The 22,925-nt window shown below is 41.7% G+C and overlaps 1 protein-coding gene across 5 annotated transcripts in view; it reads right to left on the minus strand.

Moving 5' to 3' along the window:
* NFIC (nuclear factor I C) overlaps positions 1–22,925 on the minus strand; it is a 246,219-nt gene that overhangs the window by 25,743 nt on the left and 197,551 nt on the right. For 4 of the 5 annotated variants that reach the window (XM_070747089.1, XM_070747096.1, XM_070747080.1 and 1 more), the window contains 4 exons: positions 17,655–17,779; positions 14,443–14,565; positions 8,715–8,899; positions 901–1,057 (listed from right to left, as the gene is read on the minus strand). In XM_070747089.1, coding sequence (XP_070603190.1) covers positions 901–1,057; positions 8,715–8,899; positions 14,443–14,565; positions 17,655–17,779 — 590 coding nt within the window. Of the gene's footprint in view, positions 1–900; positions 1,058–8,714; positions 8,900–11,661; positions 11,707–14,442; positions 14,566–17,654; positions 17,780–22,925 lie in introns of those variants that run through there. The other variant, XM_070747114.1, reaches the window with a different exon arrangement.

Here is a 22,925-nt window from a genome sequence, read left to right on the forward strand (position 1 = left end):
GTCTACCATTTGATCAATGATATAAGTTGAAATAGGATCCAAGGCAATATTTTTCAAACATGGCAAGTTTTAACTGGCTGGGGAAGTTTATGCCAGATGAAGAATTCTAGGAGTTGAGTCTACACATCTTAATGTGGCCAAGTTTAAAGTGGACTGCTCTTTGGATCTGCGCAACGCCACATAAAGTTGCATGGAGGCTACTTCTCACAGACGCCAAATTTAGAAGGCCAATCGGAGGGCGTTGATCAACTTTTATGTCTGCCATGTAACTATCACCTCTGGAAAGTTTGGGGCATCTTATAACTTTCAAGGATTTGGGGTGTTTGTTTGTTTTTTCCAGTTTCCTTAAACATGAAAAGAAGGAGCCAAATGGAACAAACTTCATTCCACAATTGGTCTCTTAAATTTGAGCTTCACTTTGTACGCATGCGAAGCATCTTCCTTACATGTCAGGCATGCAAGGTAGATGATTACAGAGGTCTTGGATGATGTTCTAGGGATCTACAAAGGCTGTCTTTACCTGCAACCTGGCATGTTTTATGGCAGCATGCATGTTTGCATGGGTTAGCATGCATGGTCTCTTGGGTTTCTGTTTTGTTTTTTAAATCACTGATTTAAATCAACGGCCATGATTTCTGATCATTTAAATGAGTGATTTGAACTTCTGTTTAAATCCATGCGCCCTGCTGCCATCTCATCTCAAAATCCTCTCCCCCAGACTGGCCATCCACCCCCCAACCCCCCCGCTTGCCCCCCCAAAAATCACAAGGCTGCAGAGCAGTCCAAATTGGTGAATCTGGCCAGAAGGATAGGGAAGAAGAATTAGCGACAGATGGCAGGCAGGTGAACCAGGCCATTTGGGGGTGGGGAGGTGCAGGAATGGTGAGTGGGCTTGCTTACTGGGAGACGTCGGCGAGGTGGTCCCTCCCTCGGAAGTTGTCGTGGTAGATTTGGTGTCAGGTGAGATTGCCAGGCGGGGCATACCTGGAGGTGGCGGCGCCAACATCTGGGTAGGAAGGTAATGCCCGGGTACCTTCACTTGACCACCTCCATTTAACTAGGGACACAATATGAAAAAAAAACAACAGAGCAAGCCATTAGCACTGTCCACAGGAGTCGCCTGCCCGCCCAGAGGAACCTCCCCCCTCAAAACGGGGACAGTGGGCGGGCTTCACTGGGGACCCTGGGAATCTTGGCCAGCTCACCTGACTGCAAATATGGAAGATCTCATTCAATTGTCATGGTTAAGAGTAAAATGGACCCTTCAGGTAGAAAAACCCATCACGATCCCATTTAATAATAATAACAACAGAGTTGGAAGGGACCTTGGAGGTCTTCTAGTCCAACCCCCTGCTTAGGCAAGAAACTCTACACCAGTTCAGACAGAGGGTTATCCAACATCTTCTTAAAACCTTCCAGTGTTGGAGCATTCACAACTTCTGGAGGCAAGATGTTCCACTGATTAATTGTTCGGTCAGGAAATTTAGTTCTAAGTTACTTCTCTCCTTGTTTAGTTTCCACCCATTGCTTCTTGTTCTACCCTCGGGTGCTTTGGAGAATAAGTTAACTCCAGTGATGGGCTCCTACGGGAACGGTCAGGAATGCAGTTCCAGTAGCAAAATTTGGAGCTCCACCCCAGAGCACCCAATTTGCACTGAAAGATGTTGAAACAAAATGCATAAGCCATGCCCACAGTGTGGTAGTAAAAATTTTGGTAGCCCATCACCGGTTGACTCCCTCTTCTTTGTGGCAACCCTTTTAGATATTGGAAGACTTCTATCATGTCCCCCCTGGTCCTTCTTTTCATTAAACTAGCCATGCCCAGTTTCTGCAACCGTTCTTCATATGTTTGAGTCTCCAGTATATCTCATCATCTTTGCCGCTCTTCTCTGCGCTCTTTCTAGAGTCCCAACATCCTTTTTGCATCGTGGCGACCAAAACTGAATGCAGTATGGCCTTACGAAGGCCTTATAAAGTGGTATTAACACTTTGTGTGACCTTGATTCTATCCCTCTGTTAATCCAGCCTAGATCAGGGTGGGGAATGATGGCCCCTTTAAGACCTGTGAAATTCAACTCCCAGAATTACTGAGCCAAGCTGGCTCAGGAATTCTGGGAGTCGAAGTCCAGAGGTCGTAAAGGAGCCAACGCTCCCAACTCCTGCTCATGTGGCCACACTGATTTCTAATATAAATCTATCAAGCTGCTTACTGTGACATGGGCTAACAAGCTGCATTTTCTTTGCTCTTTATTACTCTTTAGCATTGCAAATGTAGGTTTACCGTTTGCAATTTTTGTGTGTGTGCAGGTTGCCAAAACTGAATTTATAGCCACACAGCCACACAAATAACCCAAAATGCTTGGGTGCATTCATAAAATATCACCCAAAAAGAGAGCAATGGTGGTATTATGATATGTACAGTGGCATCAAAATTCTTTTTATTGTGATTTTTATGCTATGTATCTGAATACTGTATATATCAAAACAATTACGGTACACAAAAAGAATCTTGATATAATCATACGTGATCACATTAAACTGCTCTCCTATAGCTTATTATTTTACAATGCCAAAAATAAACAGAGAAAGAAAAAATAGAGAAAGATACTGTCAACTGTGGACTGAATAACATTTGTAAAGGAAAAAAAATAGAAAGGAAAGAATGGCAAGAATGTTAATATATCAGCTTCACTTTGAAAATAAGCCCAGATAATTCAGAACTTAAAAATTGAGAGGAAACCCAGAGGAATATATTTGTAAAGCATTCTTAGTGCCCCTGTTACACTCAGTAGAATATAGCCTATATCTGTGGTTTTGACACCCCCCTGGATCTCTGGGGGGTGGGAGCATGATGTCGCCATAGAGGGTCAGTTGAAGGCTTGAATAAATATTATGGTTTAAATCCATGGTTTAAGCCTTGGGGGTTTTGTGGCCACAAGAGGAACTGAAAGGAGGTCCCTGGTGAATAAAAGGTTGAGAACCACTGGCCTCTGTAATATCATTTTCAGCCTCTTATCTCCAGCCTGTGCTTTCAACAGCAGATTGATTGCACCAAGGAAGCAAGCACAGATATTCATAAGCAACATTAGCTTCCAATTATTCTGTATGTAGGTGAAAAGCAGAAGCGGAAGGTAACAATTCCTTCCATTGCTTCCCTGCCCATTAACTAATACATTAACTGCCCTTGAATGGCACCATCCACCTGGATCAGGGTCAGGTACGCAGAACCGGTAGAAAAAATTTGGTCAGGTATGCAGAACTGGTAGGAAAAAAATGAATTTTTTCCCCTTTCCTTCTGGGCTCTGGGTATGTTTTTCCTACTGCAGTAAATGAGGTTGAATGTGTATAATTTTTGAAGAGGGGTGTGTGGGTGGGTGTGTACAAACATATACAGTTTAAATAGTAGATAATGTATATTTTTGTGTGCCTGTGTGTAATATGTGTGTGTGTGCATAAACATACAGTTTAAATAGTAGATAATGTATATTTTTGTGTGCCTGTGTGTAATGTGTCTGTGTGTGTGCATAAACATACAGTTTAAATAGTAGATAATGTATATTTTTGTGTGCCTGTGTGTAATATGTGTGTGTGTGTGTGTGTGTGTGTGTGCATAAACATACAGTTTAAATAGTAGATAATGTATATTTTTGTGTGCCTGTGTGTAATGTGTGTGTGTGTGTGTGTGTGTGTGCATAAACATACAGTTTAAATAGTAGATAATGTATATTTTTGTGTGCCTGTGTGTAATATGTGTGTGTGTGTGTGTGCATAAACATACAGTTTAAATAGTAGATAATGTATATTTTTGTGTGCCTGTGTGTAATATGTGTGTGTGTGTGTGCATAAACATACAGTTTAAATAGTAGATAATGTATATTTTTGTGTGCCTGTGTGTAATATGTGTGTGTGTGTGTGTGCATAAACATACAGTTTAAATAGTAGATAATGTATATTTTTGTGTGCCTGTGTGTAATATGTATGTACACATATGGCATATATACAGTGGTACCTCTTCTTACGAACTTAATTCATTCCGTGACCAGGTTCGTAAGCAGAAAAGTTCGTAAGAAGAAGCAATTTCCCCCATAGGAATCAATGTAAAAGCAAATAATGCGTGCAACCCCATCCCAAAAGTCACCCCTTTTGCCTTGCACCGCTGGGAATCCCCGCCTCCGGACTTCCATTGCCAGCCAAAGCCCCCGTTCTTGCGTTGCTGGAATTCCCCTGAGGCTCCCCTCACTGGGATTCACCTCATTTTTGCCGATGCTGCTTTGAATCCCAGCGAGGGGAACCTCAGGGCAATCCCAGCAAAGCAAGAACGGGCGCTTTGGCAGGCAACGGAAGTCTGGAGGCGGGGCATCTCAGCGGTGGCGGCTCGGGTTCGTAAGGTGAAAATAGTTCGGAAGAAGAGGCAAAAAAATCTTAAACACCGGGTTCGTATCTCGAAAAGTTCCTTAGTAGAGGTGGTCGTAAGAAGAGGTACCACTGTACATAGAATTGAATAGTATATTTTGGATGTTCAGTAATAGTAAATCGATGGGGAAATTGTATTTCTTTGAGGCGAGGAGAGGCCAGGCACCCTAACCCTAACCCAAACCTTTCACGTGAGTGATGTCAGGTTGGCCACCTCTAAGCCAATCACATGACCATCAAGCCACTCCCACCTAGTCACATGGGCAGCAAGCCACACTCACAAAATAAGCCACGCCCACAGTGTGGTATTAAAATTTTTTGCAGCCCTTCACTGACCTGGATGGGCACCTAGCAGAGATGGAGAAGGGAAACAAGCTGGACTCCCTCCAATAGCAAACATTCGTGTGCATACGTATGTATGGCTTAGGTGCAGTTTTGATTAGAGCAGTGTTTCCCAACCTTGGCAACTTGAAGATATTTGGACTTCAACTCTGGGAGTTGAACTCCAGATATCTTCAAGTTGTCAAGGTTGGGAAACACTGGATTAGAGGAGCAAGGAGAATATTTACTGTTCAAACTCTCTCTTTCTGTGGTTCCACATTACTATTTGGTGATCTTACTTAACCTGACAGCTCTTCCACAGGGGCAGTTGGCATTTTCAGTGCATACGATAATCCTCGACTTACGACCACAATGGAAACCCAAAATTTCTGTTTGCTAAGTGGGACGTTTGTTAAGTGATTATTTTGGGGTGGGGTGGGTGCTTCCTGTTTTATGACCTTTCATGCCACATTTGTTAGGTGAACCACTGCAGTTGTTACCTTCTGGTTTCTCCATTGGCTTTGCTTATTAGAAGGTCGCAAAAGCTGATCACATGCCCCCCCTCGCCATGACACTGGGGGGTTTCACTCAAGCTGATCATGTGACCCCATGGCGCTTGGCAACAGACTCATAAAGATGAGTCGGTTGCCCAGCCTCTGGTCACGTGACCCTGGGGATGCTGCAATGGTCATTAAGTGAGAAAAATGGTCATAAATTGCTTCCCCAGGGCTGTCGTAATTTCGAAGAGTCGCTAAATGAACTGTTGTAAATCGAGGACTACCTCTTCACTAGCTTTGGGCCCCACTTGTGAAAACAGCATGCAAACACAGAGCTTCTATATCTTGCTTTGATTACTATTTATCTAGTCCAAGGAGGATTATACCATATCTTATTTCAAGATGTACAACATGTTTGTTAAGATACATTTTCCCTTCACTAAACCCTTTTCATACCTTTGGTACAAATGGCATTGGGCTTTGTGAACTTGCCTGAGGCATGCTATGCAAATTACAGATAATGACCATCAATGTTTTAGAGATCCTAAGATGTAATCCTCCTCAAGCACACACATTGTTTTGTGTCCTCTTCAAAACCCACATAAGTGCAGGTGACCCTTAACCAGGGGTCCCCAAACTTTTTACACAGGGGGCCAGTTCACTGTCCCTTGGACTGTTGGAGGGCCGGACTATAAAAAAAACCTATGAACAAATCCCTATGCACACTGCACATACCTTATTTTAAAGTAAAAAACAAAATGGGAACGTACTATTTAGAGGGGGGGAAAGAAGTCTGAAATTCATATCTGTTTATATTTTGTTTTTAATTTTCTTTTGTTAACATCAGATTGGCTATACAAGGTTTTCTTGGCTTATGGAAAAATGTATAAAGAAAGAAGGAAGCACTTTGGCATAATGGTTAATAAGTTAGAAATATAATTGGTGTTGTACTTTTTTGAGGAGGGAATTTAATTAAAAGAAAATGAATATAACTGGATGACAAAATTAGAAAAAAAACTTTTGCAACTTTTTTGATGATTGATATTAGTTACTAACAAAATACCGCATTTTATTCATGGAAAATTAGATGTGCTCCTGTCACTCACCCGCGGGCCGGATAAATGGCCTCAGCGGGCCGCATGTGGCCCGCGGGCCATAGTTTGGGGACCGCTGCCCTTAACAGTTTGAAAAAAACCTTCCATTCCTAATGACTGCAGTGCTGTGTATGTCCTTGAAGATTCCCGCCCCCCTTGCTGACAATACGGCCTTCCTCCATGATGGGTTTAGATATTAATATTATTTTTTACTTCACAGTCTAACTTACAGCCTTGGTCTCTGATAATTGTAGTATTATTTGTTTATTTGGTTTGTTGGTTGTTCATTAGATTTCTATGCTGTCCATTCAGGGGTGGGCTACTGCCATGACGGTGGGGGGGGGGGGTGACACACACACGCAGTGGGGTAGCGAAAATGGAGCTCCACCCCAGAGCACCCACTTTGCAGTGAAAGATGTTGAAAGAAAATGCAGGGCGTCCTGCATAAGCCACGCCCACAGTGTGTTAGTAAAAATTTTGGTAGCCCTTCACTGCCCCAATGGTCATTTGATCATCATTTGGACCCTTGGCCACTGGGGTCATAGTTATGATGGTTGCATTTAGTTTGCAACTTTCCCAACCGGCCATTTCACTGATACAGCAACTCTTGGGGAGTTTATAATATCATTTAAAAAAACCCTGGAAAACAATTAAAATTGGAAAAACTGAACAGAAAAGCTAAATGTCAAAAACTATGATGGTGGGCAGCTTATAATAATAACAACAGAGCTGGAAAGGACCTTGGAGGTCTTCTAGTCCAACCCCCTGCTTAGGCAGGAAACCCTACACCACTTCAGACAAATGGTTATCCAACATCCTCTTTAAAATTTCTAGTGTTGGAGTATTCACAACTTCTGGAGGTGACAAGAGGTTCACATAAAAGAAAAAATTGAATATTTACTTAAAAGAAATAAAATGAGGAATTTATTTACTTCTTTAGCACAAGAAAAAAAGAGGGGTGATCTTTTATATAAATGTAAATATTAAAGCAAATTTGAAACATAAAGATACTGAAGGGAGGATTTTAATGGTGGAGATGCAGAAAAATCAAGAATCTATAACCCTGATTAATATATATGCCCCAAATGAGGGTTCAAGATAAATTTTATATTAAAAAAAATTACAACTTCTGGAGGCAAGGTGTTCCACTGGTTAATTGTCCTAACTGATTAGAACTAATTGTTCTAACTAGCTTAGAAATGGGGATCTTGAAATTTCATTCCCAGAAACAGTTAAGCCTTGGTCATCAAACCCCAACACAGCAAGCCCCTCTCAAGACCCCAGGCCAAGTGGCAGAGCTAAGTTTTCAGGCTCTTCCGGAAGGCCTGGGGTGTGAGGGTAGACCTCACCTGCAATGGGAGGATGTTCCAGAAGGTGGTGACCATAGCAGAAAGTCTTTCCTCCTGGACTCTGCCAGGCAAACTTCTTTGGTCAACAGGATCCAAAGTAAGTGCTTTCTATAGCAGTAGTAATAGTAGTAGTAATAGTGGTAGTAGTATATAATAATAGTTCTGACCATGCTTCTCTCTGTTCAGCCAAGGTCAGATGGTAATGCTACCTGCTAAGGCTTGGCTGTTTTAGAAATGAAATTTTAACAACAGGAGGACAAATCTCAGCCCCAATAACCATCCTCCACCTGCCCCCCCCCCCCCCCAATGCCAAGTGTCATCATTTTAAATTTATTAAGGATAATCGCTTAGAACCAAGCTATGTCATTTTCAGGGCATTATTTGAAAGTAAGAATAACTGATGCCAGGACCAAACACAACACAACACAAACAAAACAAAACATAAGAACAATGGTGAACATTTCAATCAAGTATGAAAGTGGAAACGTGGGTGTGTACGACTGAGATGGCTTAATCCTGTTTGTTTTTGTGTTTCCTTTTTCCGAACTTGGCAAAAGGAAGGAGTGGATTTGACTTCCCAGAATTCATGGTAGTTGGTGAATTCTGGGAGTTGAAGTCCACTCGTCTTAAAGTTTTCAAGTTTGAAAAAAACCCCACTGGCTTGAACTGTGTTGGCCAGGGAGTCCCAACACATTGAGGGAACACCAGGTTGGAGAAATTTGGCTTTACGTATATCATTTAGAAAATATATATTTTTCATGGCTGAACAAAAACACCAAAGAGCTTGGGGAATTTTTTGGTTGCAGTTGGGTATTTCAAATAAACTGCCATGCCATTCCCCCTTGGAATCAGGGAGTCATGAACTAGACCAGGGGTCTCCAACCTTGGCAGAATTCCCCTGATTGGGAATTCTGGGAGTTGAAGTCCGCCGTTGCGAATGTTGGAGACCCCTGAACTAGGCTGAACAGAGAAGGCATTAGGGACTATCCACGCCACAAGACAAAAGGCGACAAGAGTTATAACTCTGGCAAGTTCCTTACCGGTCCTGGTTGTTGATTGGATGGGTCACAAGCCAATGAGACGAGGTCTTTCAGAGGGTCCTGTGGATTCAGGTGAGGCGGGTACCTTATGGCTGTGTGCTGGAAGTAGGTGGAGGCCGCCTGGGGCAGGATCGAAGTGGTAGGAAAGTGCAGCGCAGAGGAGGGGTGGGGACTTCGAGAGATACCTGCAGAGGGTGAGTGAGAAAAAGAGAGAAAGAGAGGGGAAACTGGGTGGCCTTCATCAACAGCGTGGCACCTAGACCCTCCTGCTCCTGGGCACCTCTGCAGAAACGAGACCATCTCCTGAGGTATACCTCCCAAAGACAAATAAGATCACACAGGGTTGGCTTTCTCCGGGTCCCTTTGAGTAAGCAATGCAGGTTGGCGGGGCCGTGGGGGAGGGCCTTCTCTGTGGCTGCCCCAGCTCTGTTGAACCAACTCCCTCCAATGTCTGTACTGTTCCTACCCTGCTGGCCTTCCCAAAGGCTACGAAGTCCTTGGAGAGGGGCGGCATACAAATCTAATTAATAATAATAATAATAATAATAATTATTATTATTATTATTATTATTATTATTACGAAGACTTGGCTTTGTCGGCAGGCCTGGGGGGCATGAATTTTACATCTTTCATGGCCAAATTGTATCGAATGATATGTAGGCGTTGATTGGATTGTTGAGTCGTGTGTTTTAACTGGGATTACTGTTTTAATTTACATTTGACTTCTTTTTATTGTAAATTATATTTTTATATTGTTGTAAGTTGCCCTGAGTCCAATAATAATAATAATAGTAATAATAATAATAATAATAACAACAACAGTAATAATAATAATAATAATAATAATAATAATAATAATAACCACTCCGAAAAAAGGTTAGACCTACCAGTAGTTTGCACTACTGCCGGCACAACTCTCAGCTTCATTGAAGCACACAAGCCTCACCACCACAACAAGGTGTACCCATTAGTGAAGTAATAATAATAATAATAATAGAAGGGCCTTTCACCATCTTCCCCCTCCTCCTTCTTCTAGACCAGTGTTTCCCAACCTTGGCAACTTGAAGATATTTGGACTTCAACTCCCAGAATTCTCCAATAAGCGAATGCTGGCTGGGGAATTCTGGGAGTTGAAGTCCAGATATCTTCAAGTTGCCAAGGTTGGGAAACACTGTTCTGGTCCTGGAGCAAGCAAACATCCATCTCCTTTCCTCCTTCCAACTTCCCTGAGCAAACTCTACATGACTCTCTCATTCCCATTCATCTTTAGATCATGTACTGGGTGTAAGGTAAGAACACTCTCCTCTTGCGGGGGAGCAACATCTGGCCACACAGCCAAAACCTTTGATCCCACAAAATTCCACTGCGAGGTTGAGAAAGGTAGAGGCACCTCCTTTGATTTATTACATGAGCACTAAATCCCAAACTTCCTAGAATTCTGTTAAACCTTTAGAAATTTGGCTCTGCTGGCCTAAGTTTTTCAAACCTAGTCTCTCACTCTTTCTCTCTTTTTGCTTTTCCCAAATAAACCACATGCAACTTTTACTGGGAAATTTTCAAGAGAATTTGGGTTGCCTGATACACTGAATTATTTTCTTCTTAACTTTCACAATTAATAGATTTCTGAAGAATTCTGGGGGGAAAAAACAGGTGAAATGATCTGTAAAAATCATATTCTACCCTATCCTGAGCCAGAAAGCTTCCTTCCTTAATAGAGTAGAATTCTTTATTGGCTAAATGTGATTGGACGCACAAGGAATTTGTCTTTGGTGTATACGCTCTCAGTGTACATAAGGAGAATAAAATACATTCATCAAGCATAAAAAGATGCAACACTTAGTGATAGCCAAGATTACAAATAAGCTATCAAATCATACTAGGAAACAAATAAAAACAATATAATTTGAAAGATACAAGCAATATGGTTAAATAGGGTTCAGGAGGGAAGTGTTTTTAACAGGAAAGTGAACACAAGAACAAGGGGACACAATCTGAAGTTAGTTGGGGGAAAGATCAAAGGCAACATGAGAAAATATTATTTTACTGAAAGAGTAGTAGATCCTTGGAACAAACTTCCAGCAGACGTGGTTGGGAAATCCACAGTAACTGAATTTAAACATGCCTGGGATAAACATATATCCATCCTAAGATAAAATACAGGAAATAGTAAAAGGGCAGACTAGATGGACCAAGAGGTCTTTTTCTGCTGTCAGTCTTCTATGTTTCTATGTTTCTATGTTTCTATAGTAATAAGTGAGAAGAGATTGATACTAGTAAGACAGAGAATAATAATAATAATAATACAGTGTTAGTAAATTATTTGACAGTGTTTGGGAATTAGTTGTTTAGCAGAGCGATGGCATTGGGGGGGGGGGATTGTCCTTGTGTCTAGTTGTTCTTGTGTGCAGTGCCCTATAGTATCCTTTTGAGGGCAGAAGTTGAAACAATATGTGTCCAGGATGTAATTTGGTGCCCTATAGATTAATGTGTTGATGGGAGCTGTAGTCCCAACGCATCTGGAGGACACCAAGTTGAGGAAGGCTGCCATTAATTTGGGCAATTCATCTGAGTCCTATAATAAAAATCTACTTGGTCTGCAGATAGAGTTAAATTCAAAAGATGCTGAACAAATGTAATATTATAAAGAGGAAAGAAAAAATTGGATGTAACGCAGAATCATAGAATTGGAAGCGACCTTAGAAACCTTCCTGCCTCAAATAACTAAACTACCAGAATTCACTTGTTTCTGCAAGAGATCGTTTTCTTCTCATTTCGACAGCTAAAATGTTAGATGCATGTACAAGTAGATCTCAATTTACAACTCATCTTTTCATAAGGCTTGAAGTTACGATGGCCTTGAAAACGTGATCCGTTCTAAACATTGAGACTGCCACATCACCCCTATGCAGGGGTGAGCTGCTGCCCGGACAGGGGTGGGGGGACGCAATGGGGTATCAAAAATGGAGCTCCACCCCAGAGCACCCAATTTGCACTGAAAGATAGAAACATAGAAGACTGACGGCAGAAAAAGACCTCATGATCCATCTAGTCTGCCCTTATACTATTTTCTGTATTTATCTTAGGATGGATATATGTTTATCCCAGGCATGTTTAAATTCAGTTACTGTGGATTTACCAACCAGATGTTGAAAGAAAATGCAGGGCGCCCTGCATAAGCCACACCCACAGTGTGGTAGTGAAAACCTTGGTAGCCCTTCACTGCCCCAATGGTCATTTGATCATCATTTGGACCCCTGGCCACTGGGCTCATAGTTATGATGGTTGCATTGATTGTAGTTTGCAACTTTTCCAACCGGCTTTTGACAAGCGACGTTAATTGAGGAAGCCCGATTTGCTGAACATCCATGTGCTTTCGCTGGCTGGGGAATTCTGGGAGTTGAAGTCCAAATATCTTCAAGTTGCCAAGGTTGGGAAACACTGACTTAAAGAACCACACATATTCCTTAACAACTATGGTAATTTTTTTTTACCATAGAACAATTTTGTAACTTGAAGACTACCTGTAAAAGCAGCGGAGGAATAGTTTACCTAGTAGTTTGTTTGTTTGTTTGTTTGTTTATTTATTTAGTTAGTTAGTCCAATACATAATACACATTGAAGAGAAAGATATGTAATAATATAAGTAAAGAAAAGAGTAGAAGAAAAGATATAAAAGTATAGGTGAACATATTTGAAAGGAAGAAACGATAAATGAAATAAGGAGAGACAATTGGACAGGGGACGGAAGGCACACTGGTGCACTTATGCACGCCCCTTGCCTTCTTCCTGTAGTTTGTATCGGCAGTTTTCTCTTTATATGAAATGTTGCATGGATAAAGCCGTTACATTATGTGCATGTGAATCCCTGCCTGGAGGTTTCATTTTCATTTCTCTGTTTTGTTTTTTAAGTGTAAATAATTCTGGAAATTGAGAAAAGGGTGGTTCCCTGAAGACATAACAAGCACCTACCAGTGAGAGCTGTGTGCACAGCTGGATTCTGTTACAGAGTTCCGGGATAATTTCTTCCCAAAGTTAGACCCCCGAGAGGAATTGCTACGTTTTTTGCTGATTGCAGCAAGGAGCCTTCCAAAGCAATCTTTTCCTCTAATAAAGTTATATTTATCTTAACTCAGGCAGTTTCCTTTGATGGGGGCTGACCTATGCTAGCATTAGCTGCTGAATCTAGTATATTTTTGAACTCTTCCAGAACTATTGAATCTTCCGTCCCATCTTCTAAAAGCATTCTGGCAATTGTTTCTCGGGAAGATTAATAGCAATTCTCCCTCGGAGAACTTCTGACAATGCAGCTTGTTCTTCTCGTCTCTTCTTCCCACGTGTTGCTGAACTGCCATTCTTAGGAAGAAGGAATTACTATGAAAAAGAATAAGCAAGCAGCCCCTTTTTATATATAATTAGATCCTTGAGACCCGTGCCTACCCACAGGCGGTTCTAAAAATGGCAAAGCAGGCGGAACATAAGGAAGGAAGGAAAAAAATGAGGATTTTTGAATGCTCCCCTAGATGAGGCGTTATTAGGAAAGAAACACAATAAGGAGAGACGTTCGTGTCTGATGCGCTCGTTTTCCATAGAGACGTTTAAAAATAAGTAACATTAATAAAACTATCAGAATCCCCTGCTATACACTTTGAAAATAGTAAAATAAGGATTCTATATCAGATCGGCAGAACAACCTACGGGACCGTCTCTTGCCTCATCTTATCCCAGCGACCTCAGAGTCAGCCTTCTCCAGGTCCCGTCAGCCAAACAATGTCAGCTGTGAGGCCTAGGGGAAGAGCCTTTTCTGTGGGGGCCCCAGCCTTGTGGAATGAACGCCCCCCCGGAGATTCACACTGATCCCATTCTCCAAGCCTTCCGGAAGATGCTTAAAACGCACTTATGCCTGTAGGCCTGGGGTTGTTCAGCTTGGACATACGGCTCCAGCCCTGTTGTGAGTGGAGATTGGATGAATTGGTCTCTACAGCCTTGAAAGACGGCGTTTAAGGGGTGACTTGATCGAAGTGTATAAAATCATGCATGGGATACAAAAGGTGGACAGAGAAAAATTCTTTTTTCTATCACATAATATTAGGACAAGGGGCACTTCCTAAAGCTCATAGGTAAGAAAGTGAAGACAAATCAAGAGAAATATTTCTTCACTCAGAGGGTCATTGGTTTATGGAATTCACTTCCAGAAGAGGTCGTGACAGCTGTCAATCTGGATAGCTTCAAGGCAGGATTAGACAGATTCATGGATGGCAAGTGTATCGGTGGTTATTGAAACGGATGTTCAAGTGCCGCCTCTATGTTGGTTGAGGCAGGCAGGATTCCCTTGAGTACCACTTGTTGGGGGTCAAAGGAAAGGGAGGGTCTTGCCTTCTCCTTCTTCTCAAGATCCCCATGGACAATTGGTGGGCCACTGTGTGACACAGAATGCTGGACTCGGTGGGCTTTGGCACAATTCAGCATGGCTCTTCTTAGGTTCTTATGTTCTTATGGATGGGTTGAATGTTTGGATGAGTCAGATTGAAAAGTTTTTAAAAATGTTTTATTGGGGTTAGTTTTAATTTCAGTTTAATTTTTTTCAATCTCCAACGTGTTTGTTATGTATTACTTTTGTTGTAATCCGCCCTGAGTCTCAGGAGAAGGGTGGCCCTAGAAATCGAACTAATAAATAATAAATAAATAAAACTATAATAATTCTTGTCCCTTTATGAAGCAGCTTACATACCACTGTGTACGGCAATGACAGGACGGTGATGTTGAGTGAACAGCCGGGGTGAAGTGTCCTGCGGAGACGGGCTGTGGAAGGGAGACTTGTCCATTTCTGTCTTTTTCACAGTTGGAGAAATGCCTGGAGAAGAGAACAGGGAGAGAGAGGCATGTTACAGTGTCATTGAAAGAGGCTGCTGGCATCACTACGCCTTCCAAAACAGTGTTTCCCAAGCAGCTGTGGCCACTCTAAGGTGGGTAGACTTCAACTCCCAGAATTCCATAGTCGGCATGGCTGGCTGAGGAATTGTGAGAGCTGAAGCTCACCAGTGGTGGACTGCTACCGGTATGGCTAATTGTGCGCAGCTCCGCAGCTCTGGCGCATGAGTGCGGGATCGAGCGGAATTTTGCTTCCTGTACCTGTGCAGGAAGGGACGGAGATGGATATGCGTGTGCCTGCGGGAAGCAAAAAACCTCGCCGAAATGCAATCGTACCTGCGTCCCCATGCAAGATTTTGCTACCTGCACAATCCATATCTTTTTGTAGGTGAGGTCTCCAGAACGGAACAGAGTATTCCAAATGTGGTCTCAGCAGCACTCTATACAGCCGGATCACAATCTCCCTCTTCCTGCTTGTTATACCTCTAGCTATGCAGCCAAGCATCCTACTTGCTTTTCCTACCGACCGATCACACTGTTCACCCATTTTGAGACTGTCAGAAATCACAACCCTTAAATCCTTTTCTTCTGAAGTTTTTGCTAACACAGAACTGCCAATACAATACTCAGACTGAGGATTCCTTTTCCCCAAGTGCATTATTTTACATTCGGAAACATTAAACTGCAGTTTCACCAGGTTGTTTGGTGAATCCTACAAATGGGCTTCTATCCTTTCCTATAAATATCAAAGCCCCCTCCTCCCCCAACCCCCCTTGTATGTGTGCAAGTCTGCGACAGGATGCAGTTAATCTCCTCTATCTGCTGGCTCAGATTTATCTGGGCCAGTTGGTTTAGTCCGTGCCACTAAAAGGTTTAGTCCTTTCTCAGACACTCATTTGGAAGGATTTTCCAGAACATCCAGGACAGGATTGAAATTAAAACTCTTCTTGCAAAGCATTTAAACATATTTCTACTTGGAAAAAGAATAGGTGGACATATTCCCTTTTAAATATCTCTCTCTCTCTCTCTCTCTCTCTCTCTCTCTCTCTCTCTCTATCTATCTATCTATCTATCTATCTTTACCTAAATGCAGGCAACAATAACCACAACATCATCACAACGTTTATTGAATTGATCGTTAAGCTAACTGATCAATTTTTTTAAATGAATGAGCAAAAATAAAATATTCTAAATAGATAGCAATGGGTTTTTTTTAAAAAAAACCAATTTTCTCAAATGAGCACAGAACCACCAAAAAGCCAGATTCACTTAAGGACTGCAGTGATTTGTTTAATAACCATGGCAAAAAAAGGCCATAAAATTTGGCTCAATTAGCTTAACAACTGCCTTCTTTAGCAATGGAGGTTCTGGCCCCAATTGTGGTGATAAGTTGAGGTCTACCTGTAGTTGGTTTTCAGAAGCAGCCCCACTATATCACAGTTAATGTCTTTATTTCCAGGATTTCCATGCATTGGTAAGCAGAGCAGCAATTCAGTAGCAATATTTTCTCAGTATATATTAGTTAAAATGTTACATATTGAAAATATGTATAATCATATCATGAAAGCTTTCCCCTTCTTATATATATATAACTGATTGTGCTCTCCTGCAGACTGTGTTTTTTTTAAAAATGACTTTAATGGTCTTTTATTACCGGTATTTTTAAATTGTTATTTTGGATATACAGTATTTGTTTATTATGTTGCATGGTTTCATAGAAACATAGAAGATATACTATTTCCTGTATTTTATCTTAGGATGGATGTAAGTTTATCCCAGGCATGTTTAACTTCAGCTACTGTGGATTTACCAACCACGTCTGCTGGAAGTTTGTTCCAAGCATCTACTATTCTTTCAGTAAAATAATATTTTCTCACATTGCTTGTCATCTTTTCCCCAACCAACCTCAGATTGTGCCCCCTTGTTCTTGTGTTCACTTTCCTATTAAAATCATTTCCCTCCTGAACCTTATTTAACCCTTTAACATATTAAAATGTTTTGCTCATGTCCCCTCTTTCCCTTCTGTCCTCCAGACTCTACACATTGAGTTCATGAAGTCTTTCCTGATACGTTTTATGCTTAAGACTTTCCACCATTTTTGGACCCGTTCAATTTTATCAATGTCTTTTTGCAGGTTTAAAGATGTTTTTAAATCTGTAGGTAGCTTATAGTCACCCATGTGAGATTTACCAAATAAGTGCATAAAGATTACAATACAGTAGATAACACATTCCCAAACAATAAGGTAATGGAATTAGAAGAAAATTAATTTTCCTCACTCTTCAAAGAAAGTGGTAAAAATCACAATGATTTGTTGATCTGGTGGCTAAATATTTCCTAATTGTTATCTATCAATACAGCACTTCTGGCGGTTGTCTCTATATTCAGTAGTTCAAACAGATCTGCAACAATGACACTGAAGGTTATATCCTTGGCGCTGTCTGAGCTTGGTTGTTTTCTTGCAGACCTTCCATTACCAAACTAAGGGAACATCATCCGTGGTCACCTAGTTTGGGTAATGAAATGTTTCAACCCTAAGCTACAAATATTCTCCTTTACGGGTAACAATTTCCTCTTCACATGATTGATGGCAGCTCCTGGGGACCTGGGATGCTGGCCCTGAAACTAGGAAAACAGGAACTAAGTGAAATGTCTCAAAGATGCTTCCCTCTGACCCCACACACAAAGGCAACTGGGCTGTTTTTTTTCCCCTTGAGGAAGAAGATAAAGATGCTTTTTTTTCCCAGAAGGTTCATCAGTTGTGACTGGATGGTGGGGTGATGGAAAGTTCCTCCTCCTCCTCTTCCTCCTCCCCTCCTCCTCTTCCTCCTCCCCTCCTCCTCCTCCTCTTCCTCCTCCCCCTCCCCCTCCTCTTCTTCTTCTTCTTCTCCCTCTTCTTCCTCCTCCTCCTCCTTTTTGGAATAAAATAGTCCAGTTGCCTTTTTTCAGGGGTGGGAAGAGGAACCCTTTGAAACAACTATGGCCTGAATGACTGCGGAATCTCCATAGACATTTACTCTGCACAGGCATTTGGACTAGCAGGGGGGGCAGCCCCATCTCCCGCACACTTACTCCCTTCCATGTCCTCCGTCCAGTTGCGGCTGCTACTTGTGGGGGAGCTAGGGGAGGCATAGTATTCACCCCCAGGACTGGTATCCAGATCATCCTCCATGGATCCTGACTTGTGCCTTTTACTCCTTATAGGGGAAAAAAGGAGAGACGTGGTTTTAATAGCAGTTTAAAAATCTAAGAATAACATCTGACTACATCGTTGCCTCTAACACCTCTGCAAAAGCAGCATAACCATTGCAGTCCTTGACTTACAACCACAACTTAACCCCACATTTCTGTTGTTACACAAGGCATTTGTCAAGTGAGTTTTGTCCCATCTTATTTATTTATTTATTTGTTTGTTTGTTTCTTTGCTTATCGTTCAATCGTTCGTTCGTTCGTTCATTCATTTATTCATTCATATGTTGCCCAACTCTCTAAGGACTCCGGATGGCTTACAACAAAGAGGACAACATAGAAACATAGAAGATTGACGGCAGAAAAAGACCTCATGGTCCATCTAGTCTGCCCTTATACTATTTCCTGTATTTTATCTTACAATGGATATATGTTTATCCCAGGCATGTTTAAATTCATCTAAAATAACAATTTTAAAAGATTGTGCAGAATGTGGCCGCGAGAGCTATCGTGAGGCTTCCTAGATTCGCCCATGTTTCTGCACCACTCCGTGGCCTGCACTGGCTGCCAATCAGTTACCGGTAACAATTCAAAGTGTTGGTAATGACCTTTAAAGCCCTACATGGCACTGGACCAGAATACCTCCGGAACCGCCTTCTATTGCACGAATCCCAGCGGCCGATAAGGTCCCACAGAGTTGGCTTTCTCCGGGTCCCGTCAACTAAACAATGTCATTTGGCGGGCCCCAGGGGAAGAGCCTTCTCTGTGGCGGCCCCGGCCCTCTGGAATCAACTTCCCCTGGAGATTAGAACGGCCCCTACCCTCCTTGTCCTTCGTAAGTTACTTAAGACCCACCTATATCGTCAGGCATGGGGGAACTAAGACATCTCCCTCAGGCTTATTATCTTTCATGTTTGATGTGTATGTGCTGTATGGTTTTTAATTGTTGAGGTTTTTATATATTTTATTATTAGATTTGTTCCATTGTTATACTGTTTTTATTACTGTTGTGAGCCGCCCCGAATCTTCGGAGAGGGGCGGCATACAAATCTAATAAATTGAATTGAAATTGAATTGAATAATTTAAAACCCATATTAAAACCATGCATATCTCTTGTGGCCGGATGTAGACTTTACGACCTTTCTTGCCACAGTTGTTAAGTGAATCTCTGCCGTTGATAAGTTAGTAATACGCTTGCTGAGTGAATCTGGCTTCCCCATTGATTTGTTAAAACGTTGCAAAAGTTGATCACATGACAGCAACAGTCATTAGTATGAACTAATTGCCAAGCGTTTGAATTTTGATCATGGGGCTACTACAAATGTTGTAAGTGTGAAAAATGGTCAGGTCACTTTTTCAGTGTCGTCGTTAATGCTAAATGATCTTTGTAAGTCAAGGACTACCGTGAAAGGCAACAGCTATCACAGAAGCTAAATTTTGAAAGGAACTTCCTCCTTTTTATACTTCATTGCTCTGGGTAATAATTCACTAAGTCCAAGAATTTAGGATTGCTCTGAGGAGCTTTACATGGTGAAATATGATTCCAAAGAGAGGCAACTGAGGTAAGAGAATCGAAGTAAGTAAACAACGGCAATTATTCCCTTAAAACCAGTCCTATCATTATGGTGGAAGGAAAAATAAAGAAGAGAAGAGACAATGGAAGAAGTTTTGAAGGACAGGTGTTTTAGTAGAGAGCCCGGCACAAAAAGTAAAAGAAGAATTGTTTTAAGCCAGGGATAGGAACAAAAGTGAGAACAATGACATTACAGTTTTTTCTTGAACGCCATCACTCTGCTAAACAAATAATTCCCTCAACACTGTCAAACTATTTACTAAGTCTGCATTACTATTACTACTAGTTTTTTCTCCCTCATCACTCTACCGTCCCTGTCCTATTGTCTTCTTTTGTTATTTTTTATCATTACTTATATAATGTTTTATTTGTACAAATTAAAACCCTATAATTGCTTGACAAAATAAATAAATAAATAAAATAAACAAAATAAACAAATCATTCCTATCACCCATTTCCTCCCACTTATGACTGTATGACTGTAACTTGTTTATTGTATACTTAAGATTTTATTAATATTGATTGTTTCCTGATTGCTTATTTGACCGCTGTTACAATCATTAAGTATTGTACTTCATGATTCTTGACAAATGCCTTTTTTCTTTTATGTACACTGAGAGCATATGCACCAAAGACAAATTCCTTGTGTGTCCAATCACACATGACCAATAAAGAATTATATTCTATTCTGTTCTGTTCTATTCCATTCCATTCTTTTATGTACACTAAGAGCATATGCACCAAAGACAAAGTCCTTGTGTGTCCAATCACACTTGGCTAATAAAGAATTCTAAAATATTGGGATATATCAGCAGAGTAATGAAAAGAAAAAAGGTCAAGGAGGATTTCAGAGACATGTAGGGCTGTGATGGCGAATCCATGGCATGCAGGTGGCACGTGGAGCTGTGTCTGAGGGCACGTGAGGCGTTGCCCTATGTCTGCTGCAGCACGCATGCACGCACTGGTCAGCGGATTTTCGGCCTTCCAAAATGTAGGAACATAGAAGATTGACGGCAGAAAAAGACCTCATGGTCCATCTAGTCTGCCCTTATACTATTTCCTGTATTTTATTTTAGGATGGATATATGTTTATCCCAGGCATGTTTAAATTCAGTTACTATGGATTTACCAACCACGTCTGCTGGAAGTTTGTTCCAAGCATCTGCTACTCTTTCAGACAGAGGGAGGCCAGAAGACAGAGGGAGGCCAGAGGAAAGGACAGAAGGAGGCCATTTTTGCCCTCCCCAGACTGCAAGGAAGCCTCTGGAGCCTGTGGATGGAGAAAAACCCCCCAACAGTTTTCCGAACTTCCAGTTGGCCCATTGAGTTCATTTTTCACCCTCCACGGGCTTCATGAGCCTTTCCTGAAGCCTATGGAGGGCAAAAAACAGCCCAATGGGCCTACCAGAAGTTTGGAGACTACAGTGAAACCTGCACGCATGTGTGTGGGGGCAGCATAGTGGGGTTGTGTGGGCATGGGTGGGGGGAGGTCATTGCATTATGGGTTTGGGCATGCATGCATGTGCTAACACATGCGCGTGCACTATTTTGGCACCCAAGCAAAAAATGATTCACCATCACTGATCTAGGAGCTCAAGAATGCCAAGAAGGCAACCGTGATCATGTGGCTAAAGTCCCACCCTTTTTTCTCTGAGGGTTTGTGGATAAGGATTAGGCATTTGTGCAAGGTCTGGAGGGTGAGTTGCAAACCAGTAGGCAGTGAACATTACAAAATGTAACAGTATATAATTCCCCCTTGTTGAACATTGAGTAATCTATTGCAACAACAGCTTCCCCACCACGTGCAAAGCAGGTCTAGAATGTATAAGCTTCTACATCTAGGATCCTTCCCTAGATATATTTTTGTCTTTTCTTCTTTTTAATTCACTTTTTAATGTTCTCATCTGGTTTTGCTTCGTCTCTGTTAAATTTTCTTTCCTTTTGTATTTTAATCGTCTAAATAAAATTTTAAAAATGATTACAAAACCAAACAAAAGGTAAAAACATTCACAGCAGGTCAGAGCTACAAAAGAAATAAAACTTTTTTTTCTAATTAAAAGGTGACAGCATCCCTAAAAGCTGAGATGATGGCATTTTTGCCTCACGGTATGTCACCAGATCATCACCTTTACAATTCTGATCCTAAAAACACAGTAGAAGCAGTTGTTTCAATGATACAGAAAGAGCTGTGTCTTTCTTGCCCCTTCCACTTTCTCAAGCAATTTGCATCCCAGATGTTTGAGCAGATGTGGTTGCGATGGGGTTGAATAAGTCAGGATCCTGATTCAGGTTGTTTAAAAAGTAAGAAAGGAAAGAGAAAACTGGAGCATGAAAGCTAAAGCCTTCCAAATTGAAACCCTACCTTTTACCTTCGTTAGAAGAAAGACTGCATTAAATCAAAATTAGAAAAAAACAGAATAACAGATTTGGAAGGGAACTTGGAGGTCTTGTAGTCCAACCCCTTGCTCAAACAGGAGATCCTATACCAGTGATGGCAAACCTATTTCCCCTCGGGTGTCGAAAGCATGTATGCACACACTATTGTGCCTGGGTGAATGTCCACACCCATAATTCAAGCCTAGGGAGGGCGAAAATTGCCTCCCCTGCACCCCCAGAAGTCCTCTGGAGGCCAGAAACAGCCTGTTTCACAGCTTCTGGTGGCACCAGTAGGACCATCTGTTACCCTCCCCAGGCTCCAGAGGCTTCCCTGGAGCCTGGGGGTGGGTGAGGGCAGAAATGTCCTCCCCCATCTCCCCAGAGGCCCTCTGGAAGTCAAAAATGCCCTCCCAGGCCTCTGTATGAGCCATAAATCAGCTGGCTGGTGCGCACATGGATGCTGGAACTGAGCTAGGGCAATGGCTCAAGTGCCAGCAGATATGGCTCTGTGTGCCACCTGTGGCACCCGTGCCATAGGTTCGCCATCACTGCCCTATACCATTCCAGACAACTGTAATGTAAAAATCACGCATTGCCTGCAAATCATTAAGTGTTGTACCACATGATTCTTGACAAATGTATCTTTTTTCTTTGATGTACGCTGAGAGCATCTGCACCAAGACAAATTACTTGTGTGTCCAATCACACTTGGCCAATAAAATTCTATTCTATTCTATTCTATAAAGGAAATCCTTGACCTACAATAGTTGGTTTAGCAACCATTTGAAATTACAGAGGTACTGAAAGAAGTTACTTACCACTATTTTTTACACCTGCAAAAGCTGTAGCATCCCCAGGGTCATGTAATCAGACTTTGGAGGCTTGGCAATTGGCTAATATTCATGACAATTGCAGCATCCCAGACTCATGAAATCGGGGGCGGGGGGGGGCGGGTGTTCTTCCAGTTCACACCGGTTCTATAGAACTGGTAGCAAACTGCTGGAGACGTCACGGTGATATCACGGAACCAGTTTTGTCGGTGCCTATCCTTGGGGTCCTTGTCTTTTGGGGGGATTTTGGGGGAGAGGATTTTTTGGAGAGTGTGTGTGTGTGTGTGTGTGTATTTATTTATTTATTTATTTATTTATTTGTTTGTTTGTTTGTTTGTTTGTTTGTTTATTCATTCATTCATTCATTCATTCAT

The sequence above is a fragment of the Erythrolamprus reginae genome, chromosome 1 (assembly GCF_031021105.1).
Source record: "Erythrolamprus reginae isolate rEryReg1 chromosome 1, rEryReg1.hap1, whole genome shotgun sequence".
Classification (NCBI taxonomy): Eukaryota; Metazoa; Chordata; class Lepidosauria; order Squamata; family Dipsadidae; genus Erythrolamprus; species Erythrolamprus reginae.